Below are 15,340 nucleotides of genomic sequence, written 5' to 3'. Positions count from 1 at the left end.
TGAGACCAAGGCAGGTGGTGAGATAGAGAGATGTGGATGATGCTGGGACAGATGTGAATTTCCTATTGTAAACATATGATTATTTAAAATTTGGCCGTAAATAAGGTTCTAAATGTAGAGGTGTGTCAGACGTCATTCACTGGAATTTGGAATTACTGTATATCCTGAAATATCGTTTTCTCCTTTTTCACTTTTGGGGTATAAGCAGGCTTGAAATGCTGGCGCTCCACTTGTGGGTAAGATGTGTCCACTCCCATACCAGTGTCAGTTCAGCGAAGCCTTTTCACAACTACATATAATAGAAAATGTCCAAATTTGACCATGTGAACGGTTTCCCAGGCTGCCACACATTAATTAATTTCAGCACAAAGTGGTCCTCTCATTGTTGCACAGAAAACCACAAAGGTCTCATTAAGACTGTGCCAATCCTTCTGTGGATGTACAGGATTCATACTTGTTCAGACATTTCATGCACTTTTTTAAATAATATCTGTCTAACCACTTTGGAAATACTCATCGAGGACTGATATGACTTACAGCTTTTCGTTTTCATATTTATGACTTCCTGTTTGGTTTGGCTTATTTTCCTTTCTGTGATTCTGTTGAGAAATGCAGTTGTTATGCAGCGGGGCAGGCCTGTTTAGCCAGTTGAAATCAGGGATCCTGTAGTTCCCAGTAATCACAGGAAAAGCTGTGTGGATATTGGGTGGAGTCAGGAATCAATCCCCATCCACCCTGTTTGGCCAATTTCCTCAACCAATCAGATTTCCTGCTTGACCCAGGCCCCTCCTGTCAGTACAATTTCTGCAAATAATGACTCTTGTATATAAGAAAGTGTTTTGTATAAATAACTACTATTTTCGACATCTCCAGGAAAAAAAAAAGGGCACAATTGAAAAAAAAATCAACTTTAAGTGTTAGGGGATTAAAAATAATAAAATATATAAAATGTAATAAAAATAGCTTACACATTATTTTATGTTTTTAAGATGTGTGTGTGTGTGTGTGTGTGTGTATATATATATATATATATATATATATATATATATGTATGTATATGCGCATGCGCGTGCGTGCGCGCGCACACAGTCTTTTAACAAGGCTTTAATGGATTAACTGTTTTATTAATTTCAGTAGGTTTTGGTTATTTTTTTACATTTGGCTTCTTGAAGAAAATGGTATTGCATGCACTGAACAGTTTTCTGAATATAAAAAGATACGGGGAAAGGAAGTGAAAATAATTCAAAGAAAATGTTTGGATTTTTGTTTGTTTGTTTGTTTGTTTGTTTGTTTGTTTGTTTGTTTTTTAACTGCAGATAGGATTCCTAAAACTTTTTGGGAAAAATGCTTCAATTTCCAATTGCTTGTGTTTAACTGTACAGTTTTTTTCTATAAATCAAAACAGAACAGAAAAGTACTCCAACACCTGGGCAATAAAACTATCTTTCTATGACTTGGTTTATGGTTTCTGTTAATGTACACTGCAATCAAGATGATTCTGGTGATGAATATAGCAGGAATTGCTAAAGCTTAGATATCGAATTGAGTAAAGGAACCATATGCAAATCTCTCAATACTGTATTAACCAACACAGTTACAGACCATCCAATAAAACAAGGCAAGGGACGTGCTTTATTTATCAAACTGTACAAACAATGAGTAAAATGTTTTCCCCATTCTTCTAGTAACAAACAACAAGTTATGAATAGATTCACCAGCCAAAAGAGAACATGGTCTTTAAAAAGCAGCTGTATGCAATATATCTTCTATGGACAACTAGAGGAAAATGTAGAGCTGCAGATAAATTTGGATAAAGTATGCAGGGATATGATGAAATATTTATGTGCATAGTGATTTTAAACTTGTAACTTAAAAATATTTTGTGAATGGATCTCTGATTGCTATTAAAGTTTGTAAGAAAAAGGGGGGAAAAAAACAGGACAGCTCATGCTGTTGCAGGAAAATAATCAATCCCATCCAGAAAAATGTGTCAAAAGGATATGTGGAGTATACTGTAAATACACTGCAATATATTTGCCTTGTTGTTCACAAATATTTGTAATTTTGAAATATATTTGAAAAATAACAAAATATTTGATGTTAAGTGTGACATATATTCAAATTATATTCAAATTTATGACATCAAATGCAAAATATAAGACAAAATATGGCAGCATGGTGGTTTCAAACCTGCTGGGTGACTGGGGCCGTGTTCTGTGTGGAGTTTGTGTGTTCTCCCCGTGTTTCCTCCGGGTGTTCCGGTTTCATCCCACAGTCCAAAGACATGTGAATTCGGCCAACTGGCTCCTCTAAACCCCCCCATCAGTGTGAATGTGAGTGTGATGGTTGTCTGTCTTTCTGTGTTAGACCCATGATAGACTGGCCTGTCCAAGGTGAACCCTGCCTCTCACCTGAAGTTAGCTGGGACTGGCTTCAGCTCACCTGTGACCCACAATGGATAAGTGGGATAGAAAATGGATGGATGGATGGATGGATGGAAGACAAAATGTACGGGGTCTTGGAATTTTAGCTCACTAACAAAAGTCCTTTTTCAACTGTACGTTTCAGCTTAGAAGCACTGAGTGTTAGGGTCAGGGTTAATTAGTAAATATATTGATATATATTTAATTAACAGTATATTTATTGGGCCAATTTTGTATATTTACATATATTTCAAATATATTTTTTTTCCTTTATGGGATGACAGGGAGGGTAGCACGGTGGTGTAGTGGTTAGCACTGTCGCCCCACAGCAAGAAGGTTCTGAGTTCGAGCCCGGCGGCCGATGGGGGCCTTTCTGTGTGGAGTTTGCATGTTCTCCCCATGTCTGCGTGGGTTTCTTCCAGGTGCTCCGGTTTCCCCCACAGTCCAAAGACATGCAGGTTAGGCTAATTGGTGGCTCCAAACTGACCGTGAGTTTGAATGGTTGTTTGTCTCTATGTGTCAGCCTTGTGCTGATTTGGTGACTTGTACCCCACCTCTCTCCCATAGTCAGCTGGAATAGGCTCCAGCTTGCCCACAACCCTGCACAGGATAAGCGGTTATGGGTGATGGATGGATGGGATGACAGGGTGGTGTGATGAAGCATGATGAAGATTCTACCCTGAAGTTGATTACTGCCCTGATGCATTTCCCAAAGTCTCTTATACCAGAGCAATTTGCCAATGATTAAAAATTTTAATTTACTTATTAATCTTATTATTCAAAGATACATGCTAGGATGCACTGGAACACATCATCAGTGTTGTTTCCAGAGAAATAAAGGCCTGCCTAGGGACTAAGGCTCTGACAAGTCCCACTAGCACCATTAATGCATGCTCAGTGCCACTGGTTCTGTATGGATTTGCCACAAGACTGATTCAAAGATATATATCTTCAGATGCACATCAACAGTGATGTTTCCTGAGGTCATCAGGTGTTTCGGGTCATTCAAGATCACACGCTCTCACTCAGGCAACCCAATCGGGGTTGATCAGACCCTAGCTTGTGTCCCAGCAGCATTGGCCCATGGATCACTCGTCCTAATCCAAAGCCATCTATAGACTCTCTCTGCAGTCTCCATAGTGGACTTTATGACTTTCCTTTTTGCAGCCCTTTTTTAGACAGGACAGGGACAGGTCAGGGAATGATATGAGAAATAAAGGAGGAGTAGTGATCTATGTCAGGAGTAATTTAAAAGTTTTGGATGTACTTTGGTCTAGTTTATACAAATATTAATTTTTATTATTGTATATTTTTTTTGTCTTCCGCCTTATGTAAAATAAGATATGCATATTTGTCTTATTTAATGAAAGACCATTGACCATTGTTGAGCCCCCAAATAGACCTTGCACAATAAACGGCCAGCAAAGTCTCTACAACACACTTCAATGGGCTCACAGTACACTTCCAGCCTCTCTTCCAGCACTGATCCACCAGCTCCTGGTATTTGAACCACTTCTGCTCATTTGTGTATTTTATACCATCCTCTCAGGGAACTATCAGCTCTATAAGGAGCAACTGCTTTGATGAGGCTGATGATAACACCATGTCTGGCCTCAACGAAGTTGTCATAACGTGGTACAGGAACTTGAGCTGCTTCGCCAGGTTGACAGGCACACCTGATTACTAGCTCCCAGTCAGAGGAGTAGACTGGCTGCTGATCTTGATCTGGGCTGTGACTGAGGCTGCTGACCAGAACATGCTCGGTGTTGGTCTCTGCAGTTGTTTTCAATTTACTCAAGGGCGTGTGCACACACACACACACACATATATAACACAGCCATATCATTGTTTTTTTTTTCCAAAATAATCATGATACACAGATATAACATGATTAAACAGTAATCCTTTAGCTCTGTGACATAAAAGTTCTGAACATGTACAGAGTTATATCAATTTATAGTACAGTCCTTTTCTCAAAAAGGGAAAAAAGAGAAAAGACCCATCATGGGAACAGAAGAAGAAGAAGAAAATTAGGATGGATGCAATATGACAATGAGGAAGAGGTCTTCAGACAAACAACTTCAGATAAACAACACTTTGAAATCCATTGTGTGGGTAATGGACTTTGTCTAAAAAGACTGAGATGCAGGACGTCCACAGTTCTCATTTTTTGGAGATGCAAGAATGTTGGGGTTTTTTTTTTTTTTTGAAAATTTGCTTTTTGTAAACTCCAGTCTACAAACTCTGGTGCTCACACAGTGTTCTCGTCTTCTGGGAGAAATGTTTTGATGTCTTTTGTTCTTTTGTTTATATTCTGATGCACAGAATGTTTTATAAAATGTTCAGTTACTTTTTCTTTTCATTTTCCAACAAAAGCCAGGCAAAATATCTGGTTCATGTACCATGATATAGTTTGTGTAGTTCACTTAAATGGTAGTTCTGTCAGGATGTGTTCTTTAAAATAAATCAAATAAATCTGTTAAATACACTTCTTCACTGTGATATAAAATAAATATACAGTGATTGGTTCTTGTACTGTTTAGTTTGGATGCTGAATTTATTGTAATGAACTTGGAATATCCTTTAAGATACATTTTGAAGACAAATATTCAGGATGGGTCGATCCCTGGTGGGAGTGCACAGTTCTGAGAGCTGAGTTTATTATCTCTCTTAAATTGATGAATTAAAGTAATTGATGGAGAACTGTTTAAGATTGGAGTTGTCCCTGACCATTTGCTACAATATTTTCAGTCTTACTGAGATACTAACATGTCTATGATCTCAGCTAACCCTTAACCCTAACCCTAACAGTCACGCATTCACTTGAATCCCCCGGAACTCTGTGCACCACAGCCTTCAATCATGGCCACCATGACCAATGCCCCCCCCACACACACACACACATTCCACACACACACACCTGACTATTGATTTCACACACCTGTTTCCAATTATGCTCACACCATATTTAAGCAGACTCCACAAACCGAGCTCTTGGGTGGCCAGTTTCATTTCTTACAAATGCCAACCAGCTTGTTATTTATATATCATTTTATTTTTATCTTTTTAAGTATATAGTTCTGATAATATTGGTGGTGGGGGGGAAGCATGTACAGTGGGACAAAAAAGTATTTAGTCAGTCACCAATTGTGCGAGTTCTCCCACTTAAAAAGATGAGAGAGGCCTGTAATTTTCATCATAGGTACACTTCAACTATGAGAGACAGAATGAGAAAAAAAAATCCAGAAAATCACATTGATTTTTAAAGAATTTATTTGCAAATTATGGTGGAAAATAAGTTTCTGGTCAATAACAAAAGTTCATCTCAATACTTTGTTATATACCCTTTGTTGGCAATGACAGAGGTCAAACGTTTTCTGTAAGTCTTCACAAGGTTTTCACACACTGTTGCTGGTATTTTGGCCCATTCCTCCATGCAGATCTCCTCTAGAGCAGTGATGTTTTGGGGCTGTCGCTGGGCAACACGGACTTTCAACTCCCTCCAAAGATTTTCTATGGGGTTGAGATCTGGAGACTGGCTACGCCACTCCAGGACCTTGAAATGCTTCTTACGAACCCACTCCTTCATTGCCCGGGCGGTGTGTTTGGGATCACTGTCATGCTGAAAGACCCAGCCGCATTTCATCTTCAATGCCCTTGCTGATGGAAGGAGGTTTTCACACAAAATCTCACGATACATGGCCCCATTCATAATTTCCTTTACACGGATCAGTCGTCCTGGTCCCTTTGCAGAAAAACAGCCCCAAAGCATGATGCTTCCACCCCCATGCTTCACAATAGGTATGGTGTTCTTTGGATGCAACTCAGCATTCTTTCTCCTCCAAACACGACAAGTTGAGTTTTTACCAAAAAGTTCTATTTTGGTTTCATCTGACCATATGACATTCTCCCAATCCTCTTCTGGATCATCCAAATGCTCTCTAGCAAACTTCAGACAGGCCTGGACATGTACTGGCTTAAGCAGGGGGACACGTCTGGCACTGCAGGATTTGAGTCCCTGGCAGCGTAGTGTGTTACTGATGGTAGCCTTTGTGACTTTGGTCCCAGCTCTTTGCAGGTCATTCACTAGGTCCCCCTGTGTGGTTCTGGGATTTTTGCTCACCGTTCTTGTGATCATTTTGACCCCATGGGGTGAGATCTTGCGTGGAGCCCCAGATCGAGGGAGATTATCAGTGGTCTTGTATGTCTTCCATTTTCTAATAATTGCTCCCACAGTTGATTTCTTCACACCAAGCTGCTTACCTTTTGCAGATTCAGTCTTCCCAGCCTGGTGCAGGTCTGCAATTTTGTTTCTGGTGTCCTTTGACAGCTCTTTGGTCTTGACCATAGTGGAGTTTGGAGTGTGACTGTTTGAGGTTGTGGACAGGTGTCTTTTATACTGATAATGAGTTCAAACAGGTGCCATTAATACAGGTAACGAGTGGAGGACAGAGGAGCCTCTTAAAGAAGAAGTTACAGGTCTGTGAGAGCCAGAAATCTTGCTTGTTTGTAGGTGACCAAATACTTATTTTACCGAGGAATTTACCAATTAATTCATTAAAAATCCTACAATGTGATTTCCTGGATTCTTTCCCCCCATTCTGTCTCTCATAGTTGAAGTGTACCTATGATGAAAATTACAGGCCTCTCTCATCTTTTTAAGTGGGAGAACTTGCACAATTGGTGGCTGACTAAATACTTTTTTGCCCCACTGTAAATAAGAAATCAGACTTTAAAAGGCCATTTATTACCACAAGACACGAGCTGTAACTCTATTAATATCTGCTTTTCCATGGAGGAACTTAAGCAGGCCACTGCTAAAGGCAGAAATAAGATGAGATTTATTATGAAATGCACAAAGATACGAAGTTTTATGAATGAAATATGGAGGGAAGGAAAATTATCTAAAGAGTAGAACCATGCAGCAATAAATCCAGTTTTAAAACCTGGGAAAGACCCAAGCGTTCCTTCTTCATATCGACCCATAACTCTCAAATTACTACTGTGTAAACTAATGGAAAGACGGTCACAGAAAATTTGGTGTACTTTTTAGAGACAAACTAGATTTTATTGAACTACCAAAGTGAATTCAAGAAAAATAGGAGTACTCTGGATAATGTACAGTAGTAGCACGAGTATGACATTAAAAAAGGCACAGGCAAATAATGAAACTCATAGCTTTTCTCAATGTTTAAGAAAACAGCTATGATATGTGATGGAGGAGGGACTTCTTATCAAATTATGGTATTACAGGTAGAATGTTTTTCTTGTAAAAAAAAACTTCAAAGTGCATTGAAGGTGGTTGAGAACTGTTCAGTGAAATGGGGTTTTAGAATATCTATGTCTAAAACAAAATGTGTGCTTTTCAGTCAATTGAAGAAATGGGAAGCTAACATTTTATGAATGAGAAAACCAAATGTTTGAAATATTTGGGAGTTTGGTCGGACAGCAAGTTAATTTGGAACACCTACATCTCTAAAGTAGTTATAAAAACAAGTAAGGTTTGAAATATAATGAAATGTTTAACAGGATCTTTCTGGGAAGCAGCAAAGAAAAGCCTTTTACTTCTCCGACTATGATTAGATCAATCTTTCATCATGGGTTTCAGGTCTGTGTCTTGGCAGCTAGATGTCTGTCCTAAAAAGACTTGATGTAGGACAAGCAAATGCATGATGTATTTGTAGTGGTGTTTATAGATCCATGTCCTTTCCTGCTTTACTTGTAGAAATGGAGGAAGGCTTCCAAGTTTGAGACATATTCAGCAATCATTAACGTTTTGGAAGAAACTAAGAGCAAGAAAAAGTTTGTCCAGGTGGAACCATGATGTCAGAATGCTGAAAATTTAATGGAAATCAGAAAAGAATGGAGTGCTGTGTTGAACAATTTTTAAAAAGGGCTAAAGATTTTAAACTACTGAATATTGTTCCTGCTAAACGCTCAAGCTGGACTTTGGGTCCTGGATGGCTCTTTCCTTTTGGAGAAGTAGATTTTAATCTACTTAAAGATATTCGTGAAGAAAATGACAACTTCTCTTCTGAAACCGCTTTAACGTATGTTCAGTGTGTTTGGAGATCTGCTCTTCAGATTTACACCGATGGCTCTAAAGATCCTCTTTGTGTTAAAACTTGCTGTGGCTTTTCTGTTCATCAGCTGGATTTGAGTTTGGTAATCAATAAACTGATGATCTGTGTTTACAGCAGAAACAGGAGCCATCCCAAGTGCACTTCAGTGGGCAGAAGAGTTGAGCCCTAATGGAAAAGTAATATTCTCTACAGTACTGAAGAAAAGTAAAAGACTTTTCTTCAGTACTGCAATGCATAAACAAACAAACATATGAGACCGGATTGTATAACTGAACTGTTTTTACATTTGTATTGCTTCAATCACTGAGGATGCGAAGTCAATTTGTATGGGTCCCAGCTCATATAGGTATAATAGGTAATGAGGTAATGGATAGGATTATCAAATAATCTTTAAATCAAGAAAAAGTCTCAGTTAAGGTTAGTTATGGTAGAACAGAACTAAGAAGTAAGCTAATGGAGGGTATTGTACAATATGGCATCTTCAGTGGAAAGAGGGTCTTAGTGTCGACACCTATTTTCTGTACAACCTTCAGTTAAGAGACAAATATTCAACTCAGGAACAGGGTTCAGCAGGTCAAGTTGACTCGTCTGAGATTGGGGCAATGTAGTCTGAATCATTATCTTTATCAAATAGGTAAACATCTGGATGGGCTACATGAGAAAAGTCGGGTCCCTGAAAATGTACAGCATGCATTAGTTGTCCAAGTTATGATGAAGAAAGAATTAAACATATTTATGACCTTTCAAAGATTGGTGTTACCACTTTCTTGCTGCCTCCCTTTTAGAATTAAAGAATTTTAATATCTTGCCTTCTTAAATTCTTAACATCCACTGGCATTTATGACTGCGAGTTGACCTAGTAGTTAGCATCATGTCTGCCTCTTGACTGGGAGATCACGAGTCATACCAAAGACCATCATAAAAAATGGTACCTACTACCATCTGACAAGGCACACTGCAATACAGATGCAAGTGGGGAAGTCAAACTCTCACGGTTACCAGAGCACTAGCCGCCGCCCCACTGTAACCCTAGCTGTATAGGCGAGAGGCCGAAGGCTATGGAAATGGAGATTGGCGCTGCACCCATACACATTAAAGAGTTAGTTAGTACTGGGACAGGAGACTGCCTGGGAAGACCAGATTCTGGCGTCAGAGGGACTTTGACATTGACTGGCATTTATGCCAGAATATAAATTGAACCACAACCATTATATTGAAATACTGTATATTGTAGGTGGTGGTGGTAATGTGCCAAATGGTGATTAATCTGCCATTAAACCTGAAAAGAAGCAGACTCCTTAGTGTCCCTTCACTTGATTTACCATGCCTTTGTATTTTTGTGATTGATATTCTGGTTTTTGATCTTGCTTTGCTTCCTGTTTTTTTGTCTTTTGCATTTTGCCTGGTTCATGTTCTTTGCTGATCGCCTGACCTTTGCCTGTTGTTGTTTTTTATTCACATTTTGGACCTGTCTGCCTGAGTTTTAATAAAACTTCTGACTGCAATTTTATCTGCTTACAGTCTGCATTTGTGACGACAATTATAAAACAAATTACATTACTCTATTAACAGTTGAATATCAACTAGGTCTACTTTTGCAAGATATATAGTGTACCAGCATGGGCTGTATATTAGGAGTGTGACTCTTTCACTCACAAAACAGTTCGATTCAAATCTCGATTCACAGGCTATGATCCGATTCAGGAACGATTCATAAAAAGTAGTAAACGATTTGGTACGATTCGATCCGGTCCGGTTCGATTCATTACTAATTGACAACTTCCAAGTGCTTCATGTTACTGAGAAGAAAAAGAGAAAAACAGAAATGAAATTTCAAAACAGTATCCTTTTGTTTATTTATACTTTACATAAATTACATTAGTAATGCTGGGATACATTACAAAACACAAAACTGGAAATCCGGTGTGCCTCACTTAACAGGTTTTCGAACTGTGCTCATACTTAAAATACAATACATACTGACTTTCCCTCAAAGACCACAAAATAATAAGGTTAGATATCAAAAATAAAAGTAGCCTATAGCAAGTTACCTATTAAAGGCAACAATCAGAATGATTACTGCTTCAGTCACTCATGTGAGTTTCAGTAACTGTAAAACAAGTGCAATATATCATTGCTAGACATAGACTTCAGTATGCAACATGTTTGTAATTAGCTTTTCTTACCAAAAAAAAGAAAATAAGAAAAAGCTCCAAACACTAAACAAAAACTATTACTTTCTCTCCATCTCATAACATTTTTTTCTGTCTGAAATCATCAATGCTTTACAGCAAAAGTATAGTGTGTGTCTGCCTGAGTTGGTTTGTGTGTGTGTGCTTATGACTTCTGTTTACATCTCACAGCTCAGAATTTATTCATACTTGTCAAGATTCTTTTTGAGGAAAATCAGCTGATCGACATGATCATGCCTGAGAACACTGCGTTGAACTGAAACGACATCCCCTGCTGTGCTAAAAACTCTTTCTGATGCTATGCTGGTTGCTGGTATGCAGAGAGATTTTTTCGCAAGAGATGACAGCAGTGGGAGGTCTGATTGTTCCTTCCACCATTGCAGTGGGTTGTCCTTGAGGGGCAATGTATTACGCTGTCTGTACCTCATAACTTCATCACTGGCCGTCTTCTCGTTTGAAGATCTTGTTGCTGCTTTCACTTCGAAGGTCTCTCCAAACAGTAGGTCCAGCGCTGCACCTTTTCTTTTCTTCTTACAGGGAGGCTGGTCATCATCTGAAAAGGAAAAGAAAGAATAACACTAATTACTGATAATGTGTGCAATGACCTTATATTCTTTTGCCTTATTTCACCTATAAATTGAAACCTGCTTAAACCCTATTTTGCTCAACAACACACCTTTCTGTGTATCCTGGATCTGGGAACAAACTACACGTTCCGGATTGCCTTGCCCAGGGTCTGTCAGCAGCTCTGTCTGCCCTTCAGCTCCCTGAACTGGCTGTCCCTGATTGTCCTCATGTGATGTTTCCTAACATTCCTTAACAATTAAACACCAGCAGTCACAAAAAATTAAATGTGCAGAGTGCAAGAAATGGTAACACAGCACAACAAAAAAGTTCTAACTTAGGCCCTGTCCACACGGCAACGGATTCAGGTGACTCCGATACAATTGCTTATCGTTTAGGCCTGGCGTCCACACGGCACCGGCGTTTGGGGTGCCCAAAACGCAATCTTTTTGAGAACAGGTTCCAGAGTGGAAAGATCTGGCAACGTTGCCGTTGTGAAGTCGTCTGGATGAGTAGAACGGATTTGTTTACGATGATGTCACAACCACATGACTGTCAGTGCTTCACGCCGGGTAGAAGTGTAACGTACTCGATGCGAGTTGTCAACAAATCCTATATCTTGGTTCATGAAACGCGCTTACAAAATATTTTCACTGTGAATATTTATTGTGTAATGGTGCAAAGTGAGAGAGAGAGAGACTCTGCCCTTAGGGCAGAGTCAATCTCGCCAGCAAAAATAGGGAAAAAAAGGAGCGATCTCACCTCTTCAGATGATGGTTTAAGTCCTACAATACATTCCTCAAAAAGGGGGTAGAAGAGCAAATTAATCCATCAGCGTGTAGCATTCAATTTATTCCGGACCATTAAAGACGCCGCCTTCCACGTAGAATCATACGTCATCCTCGCCGCCATATTGGATAGGTCAAAGCGGAGAATAAAGATTCATGTGCTGCGTTTAACTGTACCAACAGGTTTACCGTCCAAACAAGATCACATGGGATTACCTTTCACAGGTGAAAAACAACAAATTAATCCATCAACGTGTAGCATTCAATTTATTCCGGACCATTAAAGACGCCGCCTTCCGCCTAGAATCATACGTCATCCTCGCCGCCATATTGGATAGGTCAAAGCGGAGAATAAAGATTAGCTGCGTTTAACTGTACCAACAGGTTTGCCGTCCAAACGAGATCACATGGGATTACCTTTCACAGGTGAGACTGGAAAAATACTTTTCATTGTATTTGGTCATTATAATGTAATTTTACGAACAGATTTTCCTGACTTTGTGGCTAATATGAAGTCTCGCGCATAATAGTTTATGCGCATGCGTCCTTACTACTTCTATTGTTCTGGTGTCTCCAAAGGGACCGTCTTACAGTGCCGCTAGAGGTGTGGCATGTGTATTGCATCGTTTTCAGCAAGCGTTGCGTTGCCATATGGACCTGATATTTTACTGATCGTTGCCCATTTGGACGCGATATATTTTTAAATAACATCTCGTTGCCGTTGTCGTGTGGATGTAACCTCAATAAAAACGTTTCTTACCTTGTTGTTAATGGCTGCAGCTTCAACCGAAAGGCTTGTCAAGATCCTCTCTGTGTCATCGTCAGTCAGAAAGGGCAATGTCTTGAAGCGTGGATCAAGAGCTGATGCTGTGTAAAGGAGGTCATGGAGATGTGTATATCGCTTCTCAAAGTCATTATTGAAGGCCCTTTTCATCTCAGTGATGAGAGCTGTATCTTCATCAGTAGCCTCAAAGCGCTTGTCAAGTTTGGCCTTGAGTGGGGCAATCATTGAGATTGTTGGCTGCTCCTCCTCACACATGACTGTGGTCACAACTTTTACTGGAGCCATCAGTTTAACAATATCTTCAGCATTGCAAATGTCTCTCTCATTAAGAGTGTTCACCTCCTCTCCTTTCCTGAGCTCCTTCGACATGAGAGTGGCAAACACTGCTGGCTGTTGCTCCAGGAACCGCTGCACCATTTCAAAGGAGCTATTCCATCGAGTGCACACATCATGTATGAGTTTGTGGTTAGGCAAACATAGGTGCTGTTGTTTCTCACGGAGGAGGTCAGCACCTCTGATGTTGCGATGCAAAAATCCAACAATCCTCCTTATTCTCCCTAGCAACCTTGCAGCTGTGTCCACTTGAAAAGCCTTCTGTGACGCTAAATTTAACATGTGTGCAAAGCAGGTAAGGTGAGGACTAATTTCAGGTTCAACTCCAGCTACAATCATGTTTCTGGCATTGTCAGTTACAAGAGCTGGGTTTTTATCCAAAATGTTCCAATCAGCGCATGCTTCCTTCAGCAAAGCACCTATATTTCTTCCCGTGTGACTATCGTTGAAGATTCTGGTTTGTAAGACATGGTTTTGCAATTCCCAGTCTGGAGAAATATGATGTGCCGTAATTGTCACATACGAGTTCGTTGCACACGAAGTCCACGCATTGGTGGTAATTGCCACTCTCTCTGCTAGGAAAAGTTCTTGTTTTACTTTGTCCTTTATCTTGTTGTACATTTCAGGCACACACCTCTCAGCGAAATGTTGTCTGGAAGGTACCTTATACCTTGGCTCCATAGTTTTTACCATGTCCTGAAAGGCTCTGGTTTCAACCACACTATATGGTCGCAAGTCTTGCGCAATAAAACGAGCGATAGATGCCGTTATCGCTTTGGCCCTTGCCGAGTTGTGGCTGAATTGAGATTGGAAAAATGCCTGTGTTTTATTGTCTTTGTCCTGTCCACTCTTGTCCGTGCTGGCCGTTCTTGCTGTGCTAGCACCACTAGCCTCCTGTTCACCCGCATCAGCCCCAGCATGCCGTCTTGCCAGGTGATTGTTGAGGTTTGTCGTGCTTCCAGTGTATTTTATGGTTGCTCTACAAAGTCTGCAAATTGCATGGCTTTTGTCTAGCTTTCCACCCTTCTTTAAAAAGCCAAATGATTTCCAAACCTTCGACTTTAGGTGTGAAGCACTAAAAATTTCATCCCCGTTGCCTGACATGTTAACACGTTGCGCTGCTCAACTAAATCGGCCAACGTCACAGGTACCATAAAAGGTCAAGACTAGAGTCTTGCGAGAGCTCACACACACCAAGTTGCACCAGAAACGACAGCAAAGAGGACAGATTGATAAACCTGACTATAGCAGAGACAGTTGTCCTTCAGTGTCTTTGGTGGCACAACAATCAAAGGCAACAATGACATGTATGGGCCACTGGAGCTGGAAACCGATTCGCTGCCATAAATCCGGATAATCGGACCGTTTTTAGTACATTTCATCCGATCAGGGTTACACTGACCGGTGCACTCGGATCGCATAGGTCACAGACCGATAACCGATCCAAATCGATTTATCTTTACACCCCTACTGTATATACTTGATGCATAAATTTGTGCAATTGATCGCTTGTACTTGCATTTGTAGTCAAGTGTTTTATTGCTTAGTGCTCAGGATTTAGTCCGTTAGTAATCATTTGATTGAGTCTAATGTACATATTCAGTTTTATTAACATCTAACATGTACAGATTATGTCCTGTTCTGACACACATCTACACAAACATTGAATACATCATTACATGGGTAAACTTTTTTTTAAGAACAAATATTCTTCAAAACACAGTTCAGTCTCCTCTGGAGTTTCAGTAATTGTAGCTCCATATAACTTCATATGCACTGCATGTAAAATTGGACATCAGTTATGCACATGTGTAATTGTGGACTGGTCATATTCTATGACATTTCTTTAGAGATACAACTTCATCAAGTTCCTCCTGGAGATAAAATCAGAATGGGACTTGTACAGTAAGCATATATCATCTCATCTCATTATCTCTAGCCGCTTTATCCTTCTACAGGGTCGCAGGCAAGCTGGAGCCTATCCCAGCTGACTACGGGCGAAAGGCGGGGTACACCCTGGACAAGTCGCCAGGTCATCACAGGGCTGACACATAGACACAGACAACCATTCACACTCACATTCACACCTACGGTCAATTTAGAGTCACCAGTTAACCTAACCTGCATGTCTTTGGACTGTGGGGGAAACCGGAGCACCTGGAGGAAACCCACG

The 15,340-nt window shown here is 40.1% G+C and overlaps 1 protein-coding gene across 2 annotated transcripts; it reads right to left on the bottom strand.

Moving 5' to 3' along the window:
• Positions 1–10,332: 10,332 nt before the first annotated feature.
• Positions 10,333–15,169, bottom strand: LOC132900133 (E3 SUMO-protein ligase ZBED1-like). 2 transcript variants are annotated; one of them, XM_060942166.1, is made up of 3 exons: positions 12,811–15,169; positions 11,375–11,513; positions 10,333–11,251 (listed from the first exon to the last, which is right to left on the bottom strand). In XM_060942166.1, exons 1-2 carry the CDS (start codon positions 14,269–14,271, stop codon positions 11,505–11,507), a joined length of 1,470 nt encoding a protein of 489 aa, XP_060798149.1. In that variant the 5' UTR covers positions 14,272–15,169; the 3' UTR covers positions 10,333–11,251; positions 11,375–11,504. The 2 variants fall into 2 exon arrangements, with proteins under 2 accessions (XP_060798149.1, XP_060798148.1); XM_060942165.1 differs by having other exon boundaries at positions 11,375–15,169.
• Between the last annotated feature and the right edge of the window lie 171 nt (positions 15,170–15,340).

This window comes from Neoarius graeffei, chromosome 16 (assembly GCF_027579695.1).
Source record: "Neoarius graeffei isolate fNeoGra1 chromosome 16, fNeoGra1.pri, whole genome shotgun sequence".
Lineage (NCBI taxonomy): Eukaryota > Metazoa > Chordata > Actinopteri > Siluriformes > Ariidae > Neoarius > Neoarius graeffei.
Note: the sequence above shows the minus strand (reverse complement) of the source record. Positions and strands in the feature narration are given on the sequence as shown.